At 35.6% G+C, this 20571-nt stretch overlaps 1 protein-coding gene across 1 annotated transcript in view; it reads left to right on the top strand.

Annotated features, from left to right (window-relative positions):
* Window positions 1-10313: 10313 nt before the first annotated feature.
* Window positions 10314-20571, top strand: part of BCHE (butyrylcholinesterase) — a 91706-nt gene continuing 81448 nt past the window's right edge. Inside the window, exons 1-2 of the mRNA XM_074190856.1 lie at window positions 10314-10493; window positions 17592-19116. Of these exons, the coding sequence (XP_074046957.1) occupies window positions 17600-19116 (1517 nt within the window). The 5' untranslated portion in view covers window positions 10314-10493; window positions 17592-17599. The remainder of the gene's footprint in view (window positions 10494-17591; window positions 19117-20571) is intronic.

The raw sequence follows: 20571 nt of genomic DNA, 5'->3' as shown, positions 1-20571 counted from the left end.
CTAAATAGCAACAACTTGGAAGTTACTTATTTTTGCTAGATCGCTTTATTTCTATTCCAAGACAGTGTGTTGGCTGCTGTCAAGGTCTACGGGTTTAATTAAATGGCCAAAACCCTTCATGAATCAATCAAGGTTTACAGTACTTTATCAGATGTTAGTACATCAGAGGAATCTTATTCACATTCCCTTTTAAGTTAAGGTACTGAGCACCTTGCATGTACATGAGTGACAATCACAAAAACTAGTGCAGATAACACTGATTTTGAAGTGACTCTGACTCAGATCAGTCTTCCTTTTTTGGTGTTTTTTTCATAATTTACCATAATTTGACTATATATATATTCTCTTTTACTTGGCTCACCTGGTGATCAACTCCCACTTGGCTTCTATTGTTAATGCTTCTCAATTCCTTCTCCTAGTAAATCCGTGCTACACTCACCCCCCTACTGAGACATAGCTTCCACCTCCGTTATTTTCTCCCTGAAAATAACAATTTAGTGTTAGAAGTCATCCCAGGATTGTATTAACTTTTCTTTTTGGCTGCCACATCATACTGATGACTCAACTTTAAAATTCTAAACCATTTACATATCAAAAAAATATCTAGCCAAACCTTCCATACATACCTGTGCAGTTGATTTTTTGAGCCTACATATAAAACTTTATATTAATTAGTTTTCAATTTTATTTGGTTTTAATATTTTCCTTTTCCTAACTGATTCATCTGCCCTTTTCCTCATCACAATGGCATTTTCAAACATTCTCACTTCTCTTCAAACCTTCTAAAGCATTTCCTATTCTATGCTCTCACTAAAAATCTTGTATCATATTATGTGGTCAAAAATGATAGACTTCCTTTAGAGGCCTCTCTTGTTCCCTTCTCATCTTCCTCCACTTAGACATTTCCCTGACTTTCCTTTCTCCTTTTTTGTCATCAGAAATAAGAGGTGACTATTCCATGCCAAGGCGAAAATCCAAAAATGTACCATTAATGTCATCCAATCCTAACTTTTTAGCAACTTTCCTCTTTTGTCAGTCCCCTTCTTTCACTAATCTTCAATCTCCACCTTGATTTATTTCTTTTTATTTTACTTTCTTCCCTACAAACTTGAGTATCTCTCCCTATTCTTTAAACCAAAAAAAAAGAAATTTCCCCTTGCCTTGTCACTGATAGCTCAATCAGTTCAAATCTTAGAGAAAACTATCTACACTCACTGAGACCATTCCCTTATCTCTCAAATGCTTCTAAATCCTCTTTAACTGAGAAGACTTGATTTCCAAGTAAACAATAAACTTTTTTTGAGAATAAGTATTAATGAAAACCATTTTATTAAAAATGAGATGAGATCTTAAACTCCATAAAATGCAAGCTACTACTATAAAAATCATTCGTATCTACAATCAGAAGATGAAATATTAAAAAAACAACCTTCAATTATGAGTTTAATGTGATGTTTATATATTTTAACACTTTGAAATATGCAAAATTAGGTAAATGAATATTGAAATATTATATAAGTAAAGATCTTTACAATTATTTTCTTCTAATCAACTTACATTATACTGATGACTCAGAATGTTAAAAATCACAAACCATTTATATATAAGCATATATCTAGTCATACCTTCTACAATACCTATGTGGAAACATTTAAGTATTCAAACAAACATTGAAACATAATTTTATGAGGTGATAAATTCCATTAAAATGCTTAACATATATTACTTTAAGAAGGTATAATAATAAAAATATCCATTTTGGTTATTGTGTTCTGTATTTTTTCTTCCATGTGTTATTCTTATGGATGTGATTGATATCATCATCATCATCACCATCATCATATCATCCTCCTCCTTTTCTGCATTTTTCTGTCTTTCTTGCCCATCATGTCTGTGAATACATGAATATATAATACATATATATTTGTATGCATGTGTGAAGGTACGTATGTTTTTTGTTATCAAACTGACAATTATTCTATAAGGGCACAATTAGGTTATGTGACATCCCCAGGGTTCTAAAAACAATATAACCTAGAGGAGAGAGTGAAACCCAAATTCCTGATGACAGGTCTTTTAATATACACTATGATTTTCTTCCACAATTATTACAAAATATTATTTTTCCATTGCTTTCAAATACTATATAATGTTTAGCCATCCTTCAAACATTCTCCAAGTGTATCATGACAGTGACACACAGAATTCTTTAACAAAAATTTGAGTTCTTTGGAATTATGACTCATTAAGGGCATTTTTGTATACTTATATTTTCTTTCATTATCATTCTTAGCATATAGCCTAATAATATGGATGAGTATTTTTGAAAGGTAAGAATATTCTTGTCAAATGTATTTGTTTTCCAAAGACTGTACAAACTGATCATTGACCCTCTAGGAATGTCCTCCTCATTCCTAACAACATGCCCAACATTGTTGTTCCAGAAACATTCATTGAATGAAATAAGACAGCTGTGTCATTTGAGTATACTTAGAGATAATCAAAGGCAAATTGGACATGAGTTATAAAAATTTCCTTCCTTAAGACATGTAGATGGCACAACATAGATACCTAGGTTCAAATATGATTGCAGATACTTAGTAGATTTGTGATACTAAGCAACAACTTAATCTCCTTTTGACTCAATTTCTCCAAGTGAAAAATCTGGGCAGGATTGTTGTTAGGAACAACTGAAATAATATTTTAAAATGTACTTAGGATAGTGTCTGGCACAAGTTAGTGTTAAAAATTTTTTATTTCCTTCCCCCCTTTAAGTTATCTTATGATGAAAAGAATGACTTATGAGTCTAGATATATGGGAAGATAGGCAGTATGAAGGTTACAAGTCAAAATGAATGAATGAATGAACAAATGAATGGAATGAATACATAAATAATAAATAAACAAATAAATAGAAAAATAAATACACGAATAAATAAATAAATAAATAAAAATAATGAAGAATAAATAAATGTTGGCAATGACTATCAGGGAAAATCCATTTTAACAGTGAGGAGAAACATCAGTCATTCCATAAATAGGTTAGGAATGCTGAAATTCAAATCCTGTGCTAGATATTGGTACCAAGGGTAATTCACTTCCCTGATTTTCAATTTCCCTTTTCTGTTGTCAATCGGTTTTAGATATTTTATATGATATTTAAGGTCCTGGATGCTTTACATTTAATGGTCTATCCTAAAATTCTGTGATTCATTAAGTACCTCGTCTGTTCCAGATGCTATACTAGATTCTTCCTTAAACTGAGACATAAATTGATTAATAATTATTTATCTGATTTTACTACTGTAGTGCAAATTAAATAAAGTCTTGGTAAAATTTCTGTCTATTATGGACTAAATTTTCAATAATTTCAAAACTTAAAGAGGATTCTCTCTAGCCCAAAATTTCCAAAGAATTTACATTGTTCTTTTAGTCATAGAATGAAGAAAATATTTCATTGTATCTAGTCTTCTGAATATTTTTCAGTTTTTTTTTCATAAAATTCATCTGATTTCTTTAAAACAGTGGCTAAAACCACAGACAGACATATGTAAAGTATCAGTTTCTTAAGGTAGGTATCAGCTGATATATATCCTGAATGGTTCATCAGCAAATTCAGAAGGAAATTGAATTTCATTAGGAGTTATAATATGTTACTATTAGACCAGAGAAAAGGTATCTGAAAGAAGCAAAGACCATAGGGCACTATATGTTTATGGATGTATTTATGCATACCCACCCAAGCATGCATATTCATGAAATACACACATAGATATAGCTACTGTCTGTGCACATGTGTGCACATGCATATAACACAGAGACCTACCAATGTAGTGCATGTATGTGTGCATAGACATATGTACTTGGATATATACATACGTGCATACCTATAAATAAAAATGTATATACAGCTTTGATATGGTGGTTGTTTCCATCCTTTGTATTTTAAAAAGACCCCAAATGACATCAATATGTTGGAGTCGAGGTACAGTGTGTCTTACAGAGTCTGATCCATCCATTATGAACTCAGAAGGCTCCAGCACATGTCAGAAACAAATAGTCACTATGTGCATTGAGTGTGGAGATTTCTCTAAATTTGTATATCTACCATTTCTTTTAAGCTAGTTCAATTCTGCTTTGCTCACAAAGCATAGAGACTACTTTGAATCAGATATGGTATGTTGCACAGCCCTGTGCCAACATCTTTTATTTCTCATAATTAATTCTGAAGTTCTTTGAACTTTAGAGTACCCTTGATTTGCTTCTTCTGACTTCCATATGAGTATTTGTTTTGGGTGAGTAGTCTTTTAGGCTGGCATATCTTTGGCATACTTTGAACATTGCCAACCCACTCACTCTCTACAATAGATTTTGAATTCTTGACTTCAGTGCCTTATGTTATCAAGTGATCTTTAGATTCTTTCTAAGGCAATTCAAACAGAAGAGAAACAGTTTCCTGGAATTGTTGAGGTTTCACAGGCATAGAAAAATGAAAACTATGCAAAACTTCAGGGTTTTAGGCAGTCAAATAACTCTTCTCTCCCATATTTCTCCTTGAAGTTTCCCAAATATTGAGCTAGCTCTGACAATGTGTGCATCTATGTTTGTCAGCTTTTTGCAATCCTTTTGATCTTGGTTTCATTGGTTTATTTGTGCAAACTGTTTTTAATTTGATGTAATAAAAATTATCCATTTTGCATTTTATAATGTTCTCTATGCTTTACTTGGTCTTCTACTCCTTTCCTTTTCATAGAACTGACAGCTAAACTATTACTGGTTCTCCAAATTGGATTATGGAATCATATTTTATATCTAAATTATGCACTCAATTCAGCCTTATTTTGGAAGAGAATGTGAGATGTTGATCTATACCTTAGTTTTCTTGCTCACAATGACTAAGAGACCCCACTGAATCCCCCACTACCCCATGACTGGAATAGAATGACCTGTTTACTTTCTCTTTATAGAGATGAACATTGGAGAAATCCCTCAACTCCTGAGGCTTAAGGCACTCTTGCCATATAACCTGAAAAATTTTAGCCAGCTTTTGTATTAGCAATCTACTCCCTGTCTTGTAATCTCAGTTGGAATAGAATCAGCACCATTCACTTTGTCACATGGTAGGAGTCAAATAGCATTCAAAATCTTCTCTTCAGGTGGATGTTCGGTTAGTGAGAGATTGACCTGAGATATGTGGTCAGTGACTTCTATATAGTTGATAGCAGTTTTTAAAGAAAAACATGGAAGTGTTCAGCTCATTTCTCCATGATCTCACTGATCAATATGGTTCCATAAACATTGAGTAATTGAAATGCATCATAGATGTCTGGCCCCTAAAAATAGCCTTTAGAATATTACAGAAATGCTAAATTTATGTTTTTTTCTCTCAGGGTAAGGCTTTCATCTGCCTTCTTATTAAGCTAAAACTCCAAATTTTGCTAAATGTCACTTGTCCTTTATTTTGAATAAATGCTTCCTTCTTAGATACAGAAACAGAAATTATCTTTCTAGAAAACCTAGTGGAGTTCTAATTTATTATTTTACAGCTTCTGAATTTCCCCTCATTTTTTATCAAATCAATGCTGACTTTGCAATGTTTTGACCCAGATGAACAAACAAGAGTATCTCTAAAAGCTGCCCACTCTTTTTCTGTCCCACTGTTGCCAATGATGTGGACTCAGCTTTCCCTTCAAGGTAACAACAAACTGTTCACACATGGTGAAGCTCTCTAATCTCATGACCTTAAGTTTTCTGGGAGCTGTCTGGCCTTGAGTATGCATTTTTTGTTGATTGTAAATGTTTAACTTGAAAAGGGTAAGTCTTTGATTGGCACAATACTCTGTCACATATCACCATCATCACTCTGTGTCTTCTTAGAATAACAATCTATTAAATGTCATTTTTTTTGTAGAGTGCATATATGATGTTTTATCATATTTAAATAGGGGGAAGACAACATTGATGACGAAAAGGGCATGGGACATAGGTCTTCAGTATTAAGTGACCTTTGCTATTACTGTTTCTGACTCCACTCCTTTCAAGGACCCTTACAATATTTGATAATTTGTGCCTATTCTGTCATTAAAGTCATTCAGAATTCCAATCTTGTCTTCTTTCAGAACATTGATGATGAAGGTCTCCAGGTCCTCTTAAAATCTTTCCTTGATGCAATCAGGGTTCATCTTTGTGGGAGCATACACCCTGATGATGATGGTATGGCACTTTCCTCCAAGGGCAATCTCATTGCCCTAAGCCTGTCATTCACTCTTTTGGGGGAGGCATACAAGCTTTTTGACTTTCTAGATTTAAATGCAAAAGCTAAGCCAGCTTCATTGCTTTTCCCATCACTGTGCAACTCATGCCTCCAATTATTTGATTGTTTGGTGTGGTCCTCTTTGCTGCTGAACGTCTAGTAGCAGTAGCAGTCGCTTCAGAAAAATGTGGATCCAGCTCCAACTCTTAAAGGCCGGTCCTCCTTTGCCAGCCTTGTTTCACTCAGTGCTTCTATTTAGATGGGAGTTTTACCTTACAAGCTGTGTTTCTCTTCAGGTGTACTACATTCTGTTTTGTCCATAATTGTGTGCTCATTCCAGTTATCAATGGTGAGTCAAATCATGTTCACAAAGTTTTTGTACAAACTGTGATCTCTGCCTGCCACAGGGGGAGATCTTAGGGGGAGCCAACAACTTTTAACGCACTTTTCTAACTCCTTCCTCATGTCAGGGAGTGAGAGTGTGATCTTTTTAAAAAGTTGCTCAGATACCTGGTGGGACTGCTGAATCCCACTGATGCTTCAGTTCAATAAGAGGATGACCTCATTTTCCTGCGCCACCTGTATGCAGATTTGTGACAGTTCCCATGGTATCTGCATTTTTTTGTTTCAACACTTACCTATAGCCACAGGACTTGGAGCTAAGTCTAAAATAATAAGAAAAAGAAATAGTAAAATGTAAAATGGCAAAACAGTTTGGGAGATTTCTTTTGATTCATGAATAAATTGGATTTAAGTTAGGCAGAGTTGCATGAAGTCAAAAACTTCATTCTCTGTTCCAGAGACAAAGAGTGGCAAAAATAAAAGACTGACAAGGGCCTAGGATGAAGTGAATGACCTTGATGTCATTGAAGACTAATTAAGCTCTAAGTACTCCACAGTACCTGCTTCAATTGCTTTGTGGCCATTGGAACAAATTTCCTCTCATCTACCAGGGAAAGTTTTCACATACATGGGATAGACTCCCCCACCCCCCAATTCACCAATAGTTTTGAGACCTGTTAGTTTCCCCTCAACCTTCTTTAGTTCATGTTGTGAGATAGTTTCACTTAGGGGTGGTCTCTGCGTGGGCTACAACTTATTGGAGTCACAATTTTCCTTAGACTAGACAAAGAGTGCCTCATATTTATAGCTAAGTAATTACGTAGATAGATTGTTGAATGGATAGATAGATGATAGATAGATGATAGATGATAGATAGATAGATGATAGATGATAGATAGATAGATGCATATACATATTACACTCATGAACATATATACAAATATAGGATATATGAATGCATACACATACACAAACTAATCTCTGACCTTTGAATTTGGAAGCGATGTTTCTGGCCCTTAATTCCATATTCTGAACTGTTTTTTCTATTAAATGTTCACAATAACTGGTCATTCATTCTTTGTTTGAAATAATCCATTAAGATATTCCAAGGTAGCCCATTCCATTTTTGAATAATTGTAACTATCAAGACATGTGAGTGTGTATTCCCTTATATTAATCCTAGAGGATTAATTGATGTCTATTGATGAACACACTTATTTTGTGAATCTTGTTCTGTTCTCTAGGTCCAAGAAATAAAAGTTTTCTCCCTCTGCCATGTGAAAGCCCTTCATATATATTTAAAATATTTTATTCATTTACTCAAATACAAAGCAGGGGAAAAATTCTTGTGTATACTATCGAACACAGAGAAATCAGTATAAAAGCATAAATTTTCATTGTCTGTTTACTTTATCAAAATATATAATAAAGTCTAAACATTGTTTTCAAAATTAACATGGCTTTCTGTGCTTCCCTCTAGGCTATGAATATTTTAAATTTTTTTCCCTCCTTTATCCTTATTCTGCCTTTAAAAGACAACAATTAAAATGAATAAATACACCTATATTTCACCCGTATTTGCACATGCATAGTCATAGAAATAATTATGTATAATTATGTATATAAAGCCATAATTCTATGAGTTCTTTTGCATTGAATAGCAGCTTCCCTCATAAGTCCAAATCTTTCCATATATTTTAACCAGCTCATAACTTTTATAACCTTTCATATTTTTAAAACTCATAATTTTTTTCTAGTCCACTGACAAGCACAGATATTTTTTCTTTTTATTTGTATATTTATTTATTTTTAAATACATATAGCTTTGCTGATCTCTGTATATCATGATCTGAAGACACTTTCAAACTTTCTCTTTTTCATCTGCAAGTCCTCGAATTCATCAATATCTTTCCTAAAAGGTAGCATCAAAAATCGCCACAAACACCCAGATGATGTCTGGCAAGAGTCTAGCAGGGAACCTTCCTTGGCATATCCTGGGTAATGTTCTCTGCTCACTACAATGAGTTTGGGATTCTTCAGTTTGATTTTATGTCTTCAACAGAATTCGGAGGCATTTTCTTCTCATTCATTGTCGCAACTTGTTAGGATCATATGTCATATGCAGCCTAATCTGATCAAGTATGTGCTCCATTTTCTTGGCTCTGCTTTTTTTCAGTTTGAATAATTGTACTTTTCAGCCTTAATTGCCTGAGAGTCAGCCTTGGCATTGATGTATCATGATTTATTTAATCATTCCTCATATGTTAAAAATTTAGGTCACCTTCCAGGTTTTCTTTTTTTCTTTCTCTTTCTTTCTTTCTTTCTTTCTTTCTTTCTTTCTTTCTTTCTTTCTTTCTTTCTTTCATGGTTTAAAATAATTCTTTTCTAACAATAAATAGCTAGTTCTTTTTGTGTTTTTTAACGCAAACCAAAACTTTTTAGAAGACTGTGAGAATAATCCCCCCAAATTATTGCGTATACTATTCTATAAACACACACACACACACACACACACACACACACACACACACACACACAAATTTATTAATATCTATCTTGGGGACAGCTAGGTGGCACAGTGGATAGAGAACCAGCCCTGGAGTCAGGAGTACCTGAGTTCAAATTCGACCTCAGACAATTAATTACCTAGCTGTGTGGCCTTGGGCAAGCCACTTAACCTCATTTGCCTTGCAAAAAAAAAAAACTTAAAAAAAACCTATCTTGATATTTTTATCTATTCTCTCTGTGTCTGGATCTTTTAGTTTCTGTGTCTTTGTGTCTGTCTCTGTCTCTGTCTCTCTCTCTCTCTCTCTCTCTGTCTCTCTCTCTGTCTCTGTCTCTTTCTATCTGAGTCCTCTCTATCCCCCCCCCCACTTTTTTTCTTCTCTCTGTCTCTTGACCTGCCATATCATTGTTTTGAAACCCCCCAGACCAGGCTGGAATATCCCTTTTAACACAAACTTTGGCCAAACCCCTCACTCCTCCTTTCCCTCAGACAACCCTTTACAAGGGAAAGCCCAGCTGAGTGTCTGCTCTGCCTCCCTCTGTGCCTGCAGGTTTCCCAAACTGAATTCCTCCCACTTACAAACCCTGAAGTTTTCATTGAGAGCCAGAGCCACAGATAGAGATGGGGGGTGGGGGTGGGGGCCATCTAATCCACCAGGCAGCTGGGGGAAAAGCTCCAGCTTGGCTATGTACTCTCTCCAAATTTACATAGCCATTGTGAATCCTCTCCTGTTTGGTTAGGGGGCAGACACATTGAAAGAATGACAAAATGCTTCTTTAGCCCCAAGGGGCTATTAATCACCCTGTGGCTAATGTGGAAGCCTCTCTAATGGGTGGGGATGGCAGCTGCCTGGCACTGCCCACAGAGAACTTGTGGATTTCAAGGACCACAACCCCCAAAGGGACTGGGAATGATGGAAACTTCCCAGATCTGAACGACTTGCATTTCCCTGGAAAATCCAGGATAAAAATAACAAAATAACTTTATCCCAGATATGAAAGGGTTAATAGACCAACAACCCCCACCCCACCCCACTTAGCTCCTAGGAAGCATTCCATTGTTTCAAAAGTGTAGGTTTTGCCCCCTCTGAGTTGTCTCTCTCCTTTCTCTTTCAGATAAGCCCCCAACCCACCCCCAGGAACCCTGTAAGCTCTGGTAACTGAATCATTGCTCCCACCACCCCATTAGCCTGGAACAGATGTCAGCAACTCCAACTGGGTTGCCTCTGGATCAGATGGCTGGTGCCAAGTCTCGCGAGCTCTGTATTAGTGACAGTTGATCAGGGGCTGCCCAATTCCCAAGCTAAGAGCAGCAGCTGCAGGCTGCCTTCCTCTGAAATAGTAAGTGATCCCGAGTCCTGCCTAACTTTTCCATCTGTGCCTGGGGAACGGGGTAAGTAAGGCATTGTGCATGGAAGGGGTAGGGCTGCAGGGCAGGGGCGGGCAAGGTTTCTATCTGGGCATCAGCAGCTACTTCTCCATTTTTCCCCCTGTCTTTTTAGGATGCTTCAGGGGGACAGATGAGGCTAGAAGGGGTGGGCATCAAACCCTTGTTGCCTTCCAGGGATTTCAATCTTAAAGGACTTTCTCTGCACTGGGGGGGGGGGGGGGCAAGGGGGAGTGTTCCTGCAAACTTTGTTTTCTGCTGGCAAAGGAATTGTTTTGCTTAGATTTGGATCTCTTTTGATATGACACTTTGAGTAAGGATAGGCTTATATTTTGAATCCATTGAAGGCGACATGCTACTTTCAGAAGTTTAGCAAGGTTGATTATTAACTTTTCTTGGGGCATTTCCTTCTTTTTTTATTAGATTTTTATGGACTGAGCTTTAGCACTTAGAAATTCAGCTGTATTTGTCCACTTTCAACTTTAGTGAAACCAAACAATTCTTTCCATCTTTTATCCTTTTCCATTTTTGAAATGAATTCACTGGAAATTTGAATGAAAGGGGAGAATTGGACCAAGTTGCTCTTAATAGCTAATTGTTTCTGTAACAGTGCTAAGGTTTATTGATTCTCTTTCTGGAACAGAAATCAATGACTTTTCATTTTTAGTGACACATGCTAATACCTCGACAAGTTCATTCGGGTTGAGTTTGACCCATAATGTGATATATGAACAAACGATCATTAAATTCAGATATGAGTAGAAGACAGTTAAAATGATTTTAGGAAATGATGAATATTTCTGAATAAGCAATGAGGAGAGGCTGTAACAAATTTCCTACCTGGAATCCCAAAGCTGTCTGTCTGCATTATTGCTTCCAATCTACTAGAGTAGTGAGGATTTCCAATCCAATAGAGTAGTGAGGATTTCTCTTCTCTATTATCAAGCAAGACATAAGCAAATTGAGTACCACTAACTTTTTCTTTCAAATCCTTCACTTCTTACTCTGAAATCCGCTTGGATAGTATTGATGGTCTTTAGTAGATGGTTAACCACTAGAAAGCAAATACCACCAAAGGCTTTTACACTAAAGATTTTCTTGATTTCAAAGATTTCAAACCGAAACCCTGTTTAAATAGTGAACATCTATTCATTCCAACTGTGTACTACTCCTGAAGTGGAGTCAACATTTTATTTGCATTTCAGATCAATTTCTGATTTCAAAGATCAAGACAACCTTTCCCACATATAACTGGTTCCATTTTGCCCAGTGTCACATGCTCTAAAATGTTTCAAAACCTCTTCTGACCCTACCATATACCAGCCAGCATACTAGTAATGATAAGTTTAAATGTACATCGTGCTTTTTGGTTCGCAAAACTTTCTCTAAATGCAATTTCATTTGGTTCTCACAAAATCCCTTTATAGTAGGTATGATAATTATCCCTATTTTGCAAGTAGGAACAGGATTAGAGAGTTCATTTGACTTGGCCAGGACCTCACAGCTTAAACCTATTTGGATCAGAATTTGAATCCAGGTCCTCCAGTCTTCAGGAATAGAGCTCTATCCACTAGGAAATTTAGCTGCCCTTAGAGATAAAAATTTTGAGACCCAGAGAAGTCATGGTCAGAGACCTGGGACCCAACAGTCAGCTTCCAATCTTGTAAAATCAGGGACAACAATGCAGGTAGTCAGAGAAAGTTTAAAAAAAAAAACACTGATCTGCCATAGGAAGTTTTGGAGAGGGTGGGTCTGAGTTCAAATCCTGCCTCTTGTACTTACTAAGGGGAGTGACTTAGGATAAGTTACTTAACTTCATTCAGCCTGTTTCCTCTCCTGTCAAACAAGAGGGTAGGGCTTGGAGAGCTCTAATATCCCTCCTTGCCCTATTCCCTTGAAGACTGTTTTTTCCTAGTTCCCTTGGGTCATGTTGACGTCACTTCCAGCAGGGTTATAAATAACTGCTCTCTGGCTTATAAATAACTGTCTATGGCTAAAAAAATTCAGGAGGATCAAATGAGGGATGTCATTTTTTCAATAGGGTGATTAGTTTGTTGAACCATCTCACCCCCGCTTTTGTTTTTATTACAAGGAAAGCTTGTCGAAGTGTAGGAGCATGGGAATGAAGAGAAAGTAACCATACACATATGTTCACACACATATAGATATAGATATAAATATAGATATATACATTGATATTGTTCTAATTGTAGTAGTTAATCAAATTTTGATGGATAATGTATATGTTTATATGCATATGTGTACATGTGGATGTGTATTTGGATGTATTCATTTCAAATCCAGGGGCAGACTGTTTAATACTTATTACCAGATTGGTTTTGAGATGAACTTCATTCTGAGAAGAGCTAATTAAGGAAAATTCCTATTGCCAATTTCCTTTCTTTTAAGTGAGGTCATTTTAAAATATTTCCAGATTGCATAATTTATTATAATTTTTGATATTTATCTCCCCAAGCTTTTGCTAGAAAGAGAATGTTGTATATTTCCACCATCTCCTTCTTTTCCTTTTCCTCTACTCTTCTTTCAAGCTTTTTAAACCCTTTACTTCTCTCATTTTCTTCCTTTTTTCATATCTGTGATAATTAAATAAGCAAACTGAATTGTTTGAGTTTATACTTGCAGCTGTACTTGCCAAGAGAATCAGCCTCTCTCCTTCTTAGGACAGAAGTGCTTCTCTTTTGAAAAGAATAGTTTATTTAAAGTGAGCATGCACTGTCTGAAGTCAAATCTCATTGGGGAAAATGAAACCGCCTTGAATAGTTGAATATTTTTCATGAATTCGAATTCTAAATTGGTCATGTATTAATCATTTAAATAATTTAAAATGATTGCTATCTAGTGTTATTTGAATATTTCTTTTGGATTAATTAAACATTTAATTAAACATTAAACATTAATTAAAGAATTAATAAAACATTTTTCATCCCTCACACTAAAAGCAATCATTGAAATTGGCCTGAATACCAAAACTACCCATAAAATTGTGAGACTATGAAATCCAAAAGAATGTCATCTCATTGTGACTTCTTTCATGGGTTTAATCAAATAATGGTGATGGCAAAATAGATATTTTTGCATTTAAAATCAAAACCTGAAAAAAAGTAATATATTTCTATATGTATATTTCTTGTGTGATCACAACTGCACCAGAGACAAGTGTGTGCATCTTTGTGTGTTTGGAAAGTGTTGGGGTATGACAACTCATTTATTTAACAGGAAGACAGACCCATAGCCTGAAAGGACCTCATAAGGGAGGGAAACCTAGAGAAAGATAAGAATGTGACCCCAAGATGTCTCCACTGTTACAAAGCAACACCAAACAGACAGTCCGTATATTCAAGGGAGAGACTCTTTGATGGAAAGAAATGGTCCCTAGAATGGGATGAGGATGTTGAGGGGGAGGAATTGTAGAGGAAAGGAATCACTTCTCATTTGATGTGGGAGATATGCTCTCAAATCCCCTGCTTTAGAAGGAAGCTTAAAAGTTTGCTTATATTATGGTTCTGTAAATAGACTTGTTATATACACTAGATGATCTCTTCACAGTGGATAATATGACGGGGGGAGGAAACTATTTGCTGAACTGTTAATTAACAACTATATCATCAGTAATTTTAATATAGACTAAAAGCAGTAATAGTTATGAAGCTAACGGTCTTAAACGTCATACAGACAAAAGAAGGAAAAGCTTAAGTCGAGGCCATAGAAATAGTTTCCTGGAATATGATTCTGGTTTATGAAACATATATAAAAATCGGGGAGAAATGATCAGATATGATGGAATGCTATGAAATGCAGACAGAAATGAACACAGCATTGTGTTCATAAGCTAGCTATGTCAAATTTTTAAGATGTACCAAAAATTCTAATTTAGAAATAAATTGATGCTTTAGAAATGGGTTTTCTAATAACAAAGATCCTTAAAGGAGTCTATATGCTTTGAAGCAACTATCTGCAATGTTGGGCAAGTCTCTTAATTTCTGTAGCCTCTATTTTTTCATCTAGTATGGATTTAGGCTTCATGATTTCTACAGTCTCTTGCAACATTAGATGAAGGTATCTCCAATAGAGTAAGAGTTAATGCTCACCCACCCCACTGCCCCCCTCAAAAAAGATTAATCAGATTTACATTAGTTCTTGAAAGGATTTTCTCAGGGGTAAGGACCTCCACTATTCATTCTCCCACACATACCCCTTCTCATAGAGAATGGTAAAGAATCACATCATTGAATTAAACAGACCTTGTTTCATGAAGTCATGGCAATGAAGACACTGCCTGAGGTCTTATTCTCTAACAACTCTCTGTCTAAATCATACACAGTGTATGCAAAGGAATGACTTCCTGCAAGGAATCGCAGTAATATCAACTCTCGCCATTTAGAACATAGTGATCACATATAATTTTGTCACTCAAATTATTAAATGACCATTTTGTGAAAGATATGATTCTGTGAACAGGAGGAGGAAAGGGGAATGTTATGATGTACAAAGAAAAAAGTATATCAAAAATATAAAATTTAAATATATTTGTAAAAATTTAAATGAAACAAACCCAGTTTATGACATATAAATACCTTTTGATTTTCCTGGGGTTAGCATAGTATGTTATTTAATTTCTAAATTCAGGCCAACTCTCTTGACACAGATCTCTAGAGTTGAGTTTAGGAATTTTAAATCAGGGAAAGTTTTCATCACTTTATTTTGGAGTAAATTAGATTATTTTTATATCAAGGATTTTTAAAATAATTGTTACTGTTTGAATTTTATGCTCCTTAATTATTTCCTAGAAAGAAATAGCTATAAATTTGTTTCTGTTTTCTCCCATCCCTCAGGCCTAACCCATTTTTAGATAAAGATTTTTTATTTGTTTTCTTACTCTAATGCAGATAGTCTTTAGCTTATCTCTTAGAACATTGTCTAAGTCATGGAAAATGTAAGTGACTTGAAGTTGGTCACATAGCTAGTATGTGGTATAGTCAGGTTTGACTCCAAAACACTTCCTGCCTGAAAGTCTGCAACTTTATCTAGTATGTCATATTGGATTTCTCTCTCTCTCTCTGATTTTTGCAAGACAATGGGGTTATAAGTCACTTGCCCAAAGTCACACCACTAGGTAATTATTGAATGTTATATTGGATGTCTCTTAAAAGATTTATAGAATTCATAAAGTGATATGCTTTTCTCAACACCTTGAAAATTTAGGGGAATATCAGCTAAAGTCTGTGTCTTGGAGGTAAGGTTTTCTTCTTTCTGTTTTGCAACTTTTACAATCGAGGTTTTTAAACATTTGTTAATTTTTTGGACTGAATAATCAAAGTTTTTTTCTAAATATTGTTTAAAAATATTTTCCCTGCTATTATAAATTCTGTCATCTTTATATTATTGTTGTCTGACTTTTTGTGACCTCTTTTGGCGTTTTCTTGGCAAGGATATTGAGATGGTTTGCTATTTCTTTCTCTAACCTGTTCTACAGATGAGAAACTGAGATAAACAGGATTAAGTGACTTACAAGGGAGTCACATAGTTAGGAAATGTCTGAGATTAGATTGGCATTTAGGAAGATGAGTCTTTTTTACTTTCTTTTTTTTTTTTTTAAGATGAGTCCTTTTGATTCCAAGTCCAGTGGTCAATTCACTGAGCTACCAATCTTCCCCTTTGCTATTTATAAGAAACTTCAAGACATCAGTTTATCCTGCCTTTGTAATGATCTTTGAAAATAATTTCTAACTGAAGTGAACTTCTAGCCCTCATATGTTGATATGAAAACTGGGGCACACTTATCCTTGGGAAAATCAGTTCTGTGCCTACATGGTAATCTTTCAGAAATACATAAACGTGCAGTCAGTCTCTTTGAGCCTAGTACTGGAAAATCCACAGATGTGTTCCTTTGCCTTAAGATTTATTATTTTCTATGAAAATCCCAATGCCCTGAGATTAAAAGTCTAATTTAGTTGCTTATTCCTCGATTAATAAACCAAGAACATGAGCTAATTTAGCTTTGAGGAAGCCTAGAGTAGCCCTAATGTGATTTAATTTATTCACTCTTCTTAACAGCAGCTTTTTTTGTGGAAGAAAATGGGATGAGTCATTGAGTGCTTAAGTAGGGTGAATAGAGAGAAACAGATACAGAAAAGGAAGATTGTGGACATTTCAATGTCATTTGCTTCTCTGTGTCTAAATTTTCACATCTTTAAAATGGGAGGAATAATACCTGTAGTTAACTCTTTCACTATTGTGTTGTGAGTTTCCAATGAAATCTGAAATATAAGATTTTGTAAACCTGAAGGTACCATTTGAGTGAACTTTCATTATTCTCCTCTTTGAACTCCTTTTCCTAGTCTTTCTCCTCCTCTTCCTGTCCTTCCTCGTTTCACAATTTTGTCTTTTGCTGGTTCTACACAATTAACAGTAGCATGGTCCAAGTTTCAGAAAACACATCAGGAGACATTGCTTCTGACTTTTCTATCCCATTGGCTTCCCAGAAATCCCATTCCTAACCTTCTTGTCCCATTTCTCATGGGATTTGGAAATAAATATGGAAATTTTCAGAAGATAAAAGGACAAAATAAAAAGTTAATTCCCTTCCTCCTTAACCACTTGCCAATTTAAGACATACACACATATGTATATATATATATATATATATATATATATATAATTTTTTATTATCACAGCACAAAAGATTGAAGCAGAATCCCAAATTAGAAATAGACCACAGATACCATGTAGTTTGCCCCTTTTCTGCACCATGTTTCGCTCTGTAACGAGTGGTCATTAAACCTCTAGTTAAAGAATTCCATTTCTAAATCTACAAGAATGTATAGTTTCATATTAAACTCAATTCCTAGGCAACCATTCTACTTTTGATCAACAGTAATTGTTAAGAGCTTTAATGCAATAGGGAGAAAGATCTCTCTTGCTGCTTAACTAATTAACTGAGTAGGATTTTAATTGGATCACAAGCCTCTATTTTGTCTCATATTATGAATAAATAATAAGCAGCAATATTTTAATCTCTTCTAATTTAAATAAATGTGAGTATGAAAAGCACCCTGGTTAAGCATTTTATTTATTGCATTTCAGACATCAGGATGGACAGCAATGGACCTAGTGTACCCATCCTATTTCTGTTTTGTTTTGTTCTACTCTGCACACTTATCAGGGAATCTGAAACTGAAGAAGACTTCATTGTTACCACCAAGAAAGGAAAAATCAAAGGACTACAACTCTCAGTTCTTGGAGGGACAGTAACAGCATTTCTTGGGATTCCCTATGGAGAAGCTCCCATTGGTCGACTTCGATTTCGAAAACCACGTCCCCGGAGCAAATGGTCTGATATTTGGAATGCCACCAAATATTCTAACTCTTGTTATCAAAACATTGATGAGAGTTTTCCTGGTTTTCTGGGTTCTGAAATGTGGAATCCAAACACTGAACTCAGTGAAGACTGTTTGTATCTTAATATTTGGGTTCCCTCTCCCAAACCCAAAAATGCTACAGTCATGGTCTGGATCTATGGGGGAGGTTTTCAGTCCGGGACATCGTCTTTACCTGTTTATGATGGCAAGTTTCTGGCTCGTGTGGAAAGGGTAATTGTGGTTTCGATGAACTATCGGGTGGGTGCTTTTGGATTTTTGGCCTTGCCAGGGAATTCAGAGGCCCCAGGAAACATGGGATTATTTGACCAACAATTAGCTCTTCAGTGGGTCCAGGAAAACATAGCAACCTTTGGGGGAAATCCTAAAAGTGTAACTCTGTTTGGAGAGAGTGCAGGGTCTGCTGCAGTGGGTTTTCATATCCTTTCTTCTAACAGTCACTCATTATTTACAAGAGCCATTCTCCAAAGTGGATCTGCAAATGCTCCATGGGCCATTATATCTCCTTCAGAAGTCAGAAATAGAACACTGGATTTAGCAAAATCCCTTAGTTGTTCTAGAGAAAATGAGACTGAGCTTATTAAGTGTCTTCGAAACAAAAATCCTCAGGAAATACTAGAGCATGGAAATTCCATTCCTTCCTCTGGTTCTCTCTTAAAAATGAACTTTTGTCCAATTGTGGATGGGGACTTTCTGACAGACATGCCAGAAGACCTCATTCAGCGGGGACATTTTAAACAAACCCAGATATTAGTTGGAGTTAACAAAAATGAAGGGACATACTTTTTGGTCTATGGCGCTCCAGGTTTCAGTAAAGATAATAACAGCATGATTAGTCAAAAAGAATTCCAAGAAGGGATAAAACAGTTTTTCCCAGGTGTGAGTGAACTGGGAATAGAAGCCATACAATTTCATTACACTGGCTGGTTAGATAACCATATTCCTGAAAATTTTCGTGATGTGATGGATGATATCATTGGAGATTATAATTTTATATGTCCTGCTTTGGAAGTTACACAAAAATTCTCTGAACTAGGGAATAATGCATTTTTCTACCATTTTGAGCATCGGTCATCTAAAAATCCTTGGCCTGAATGGATGGGAGTGATGCATGGTTATGAAATTGAATTTGTCTTTGGATTACCTCTGGAAAGAAGAGCTAATTACACAAAAGCAGAGGAAATTCTGAGTCGTTCAATTATGAAAAGCTGGGCCAGTTTTGCAAAATACGGGTAAGTTTCTCCCCCTCCCTTCCTCTCTCTCTCTCTCTCTCTCTCTCTCTCTCTCTCTGTCTCTCTCTCTCTCTCTCACACACACACACACACACACACACACACACACACACACACACAGGCAAGTGTACAAATGTACAAACACGCTTTGTCTCTCCTCCTCTTCTTCTTCCTCTTATTTTTCCTCAAACCCATATCTGTGTGAAGGGATGCCAAATAGTGGAATGGAATGGAATTGCTTTATTTTTTTCAAGCCACATGGTTTCTGCCAATGTCACTCTATACACATCAGCTGAAATAGGATCTTGTGAGCATTTGGAAACTCGTATTAACTGATGTTTATGAGGATATATCTGATATAGATGTGTTTTCTTTTAGCACAAACTTATGAAGGAACAGAGTAGATAAATTAGAAATGTGTAGAAAGAAGAAGACTCAAGATTAATCAATTAATATAAAAACTAAATATGCTTAAGTATGTTCAATAGAACAGTGTAGAGTATAGGACTTGGGAGATGATGCTCAGATCAATCTGAGTTACATTTTAGAAGAAACATGAATAACCTGCAAAGTGTCTAGAGGAGAATGACATAGATAATGAAAAGAAAGCAGTTCTTGCCTATATAAATATCCATTGGCATAATTAGAAATGTTTAGCATGGAAAAGAAAATGTGTGTGGGGTGGGGAGAGGAAAGCTAATACTTATCTGAGATATTTTAAAGCCTGTATTGGAAAAGAAGGGTCAGACCTGTTTTGCGTGGCTCCAGATGACAGATCAAGGAGTATGGTTAGAAGTTTCAAATTCAGACTTCATATCAAGAAACACCTCTTTCCAATAAAATGCTTCCTTTTAGGAAGTCTTGAGTTTTCCTTCATGAAAGTTCTTCAAACAAAGGCTGAATGATCACTTGAGGTTATAGGTCACAAGATCATAGATTAAGACTCAGAAAAGACTTTTTAGACATTAAAAGAAAATGTGTTTGGATACAGAGTCAATTAAAAACATTCTAAGATCCCATATATCTCTAAGATTGTATGATTCTGTCCTTTTGTTTTCTTTTCATGACTTTGGAAGATTTGTCATCTTTAACCATTGCCCAGAAAATAAAGTTTATGCCACATCTTCCATAGGCTGGCATTGACATGCAAGACCATCCACAAACTATCCCAAATGAAACTCCCCATTTTCTCCCTATTTTCTAAGGATATTCTACTTTCATTCTTTGTCCTGTGACTGTCTTGTGAATTTTTTATGTGGTAGAAAATTTGTGTGATCTGGAATCAGAGAGCACATTTAGCAAGCCATTTCATCATTCCAGGTCTTAGTCTAAGATCTTGCCAAGATATTTGTATAATTATTTAGCCTTTACAATATGTAAAGTCACATAAAGTCAACACATAAAGTCACAGGTGTCATATAGATATGAGGGAAGTCAGAGAGTAACAGTAACTAA

Source organism: Macrotis lagotis, chromosome 6 (genome assembly GCF_037893015.1).
Source record: "Macrotis lagotis isolate mMagLag1 chromosome 6, bilby.v1.9.chrom.fasta, whole genome shotgun sequence".
NCBI classification, from domain to species: domain Eukaryota; kingdom Metazoa; phylum Chordata; class Mammalia; order Peramelemorphia; family Peramelidae; genus Macrotis; species Macrotis lagotis.
Note: the sequence above shows the minus strand (reverse complement) of the source record. Positions and strands in the feature narration are given on the sequence as shown.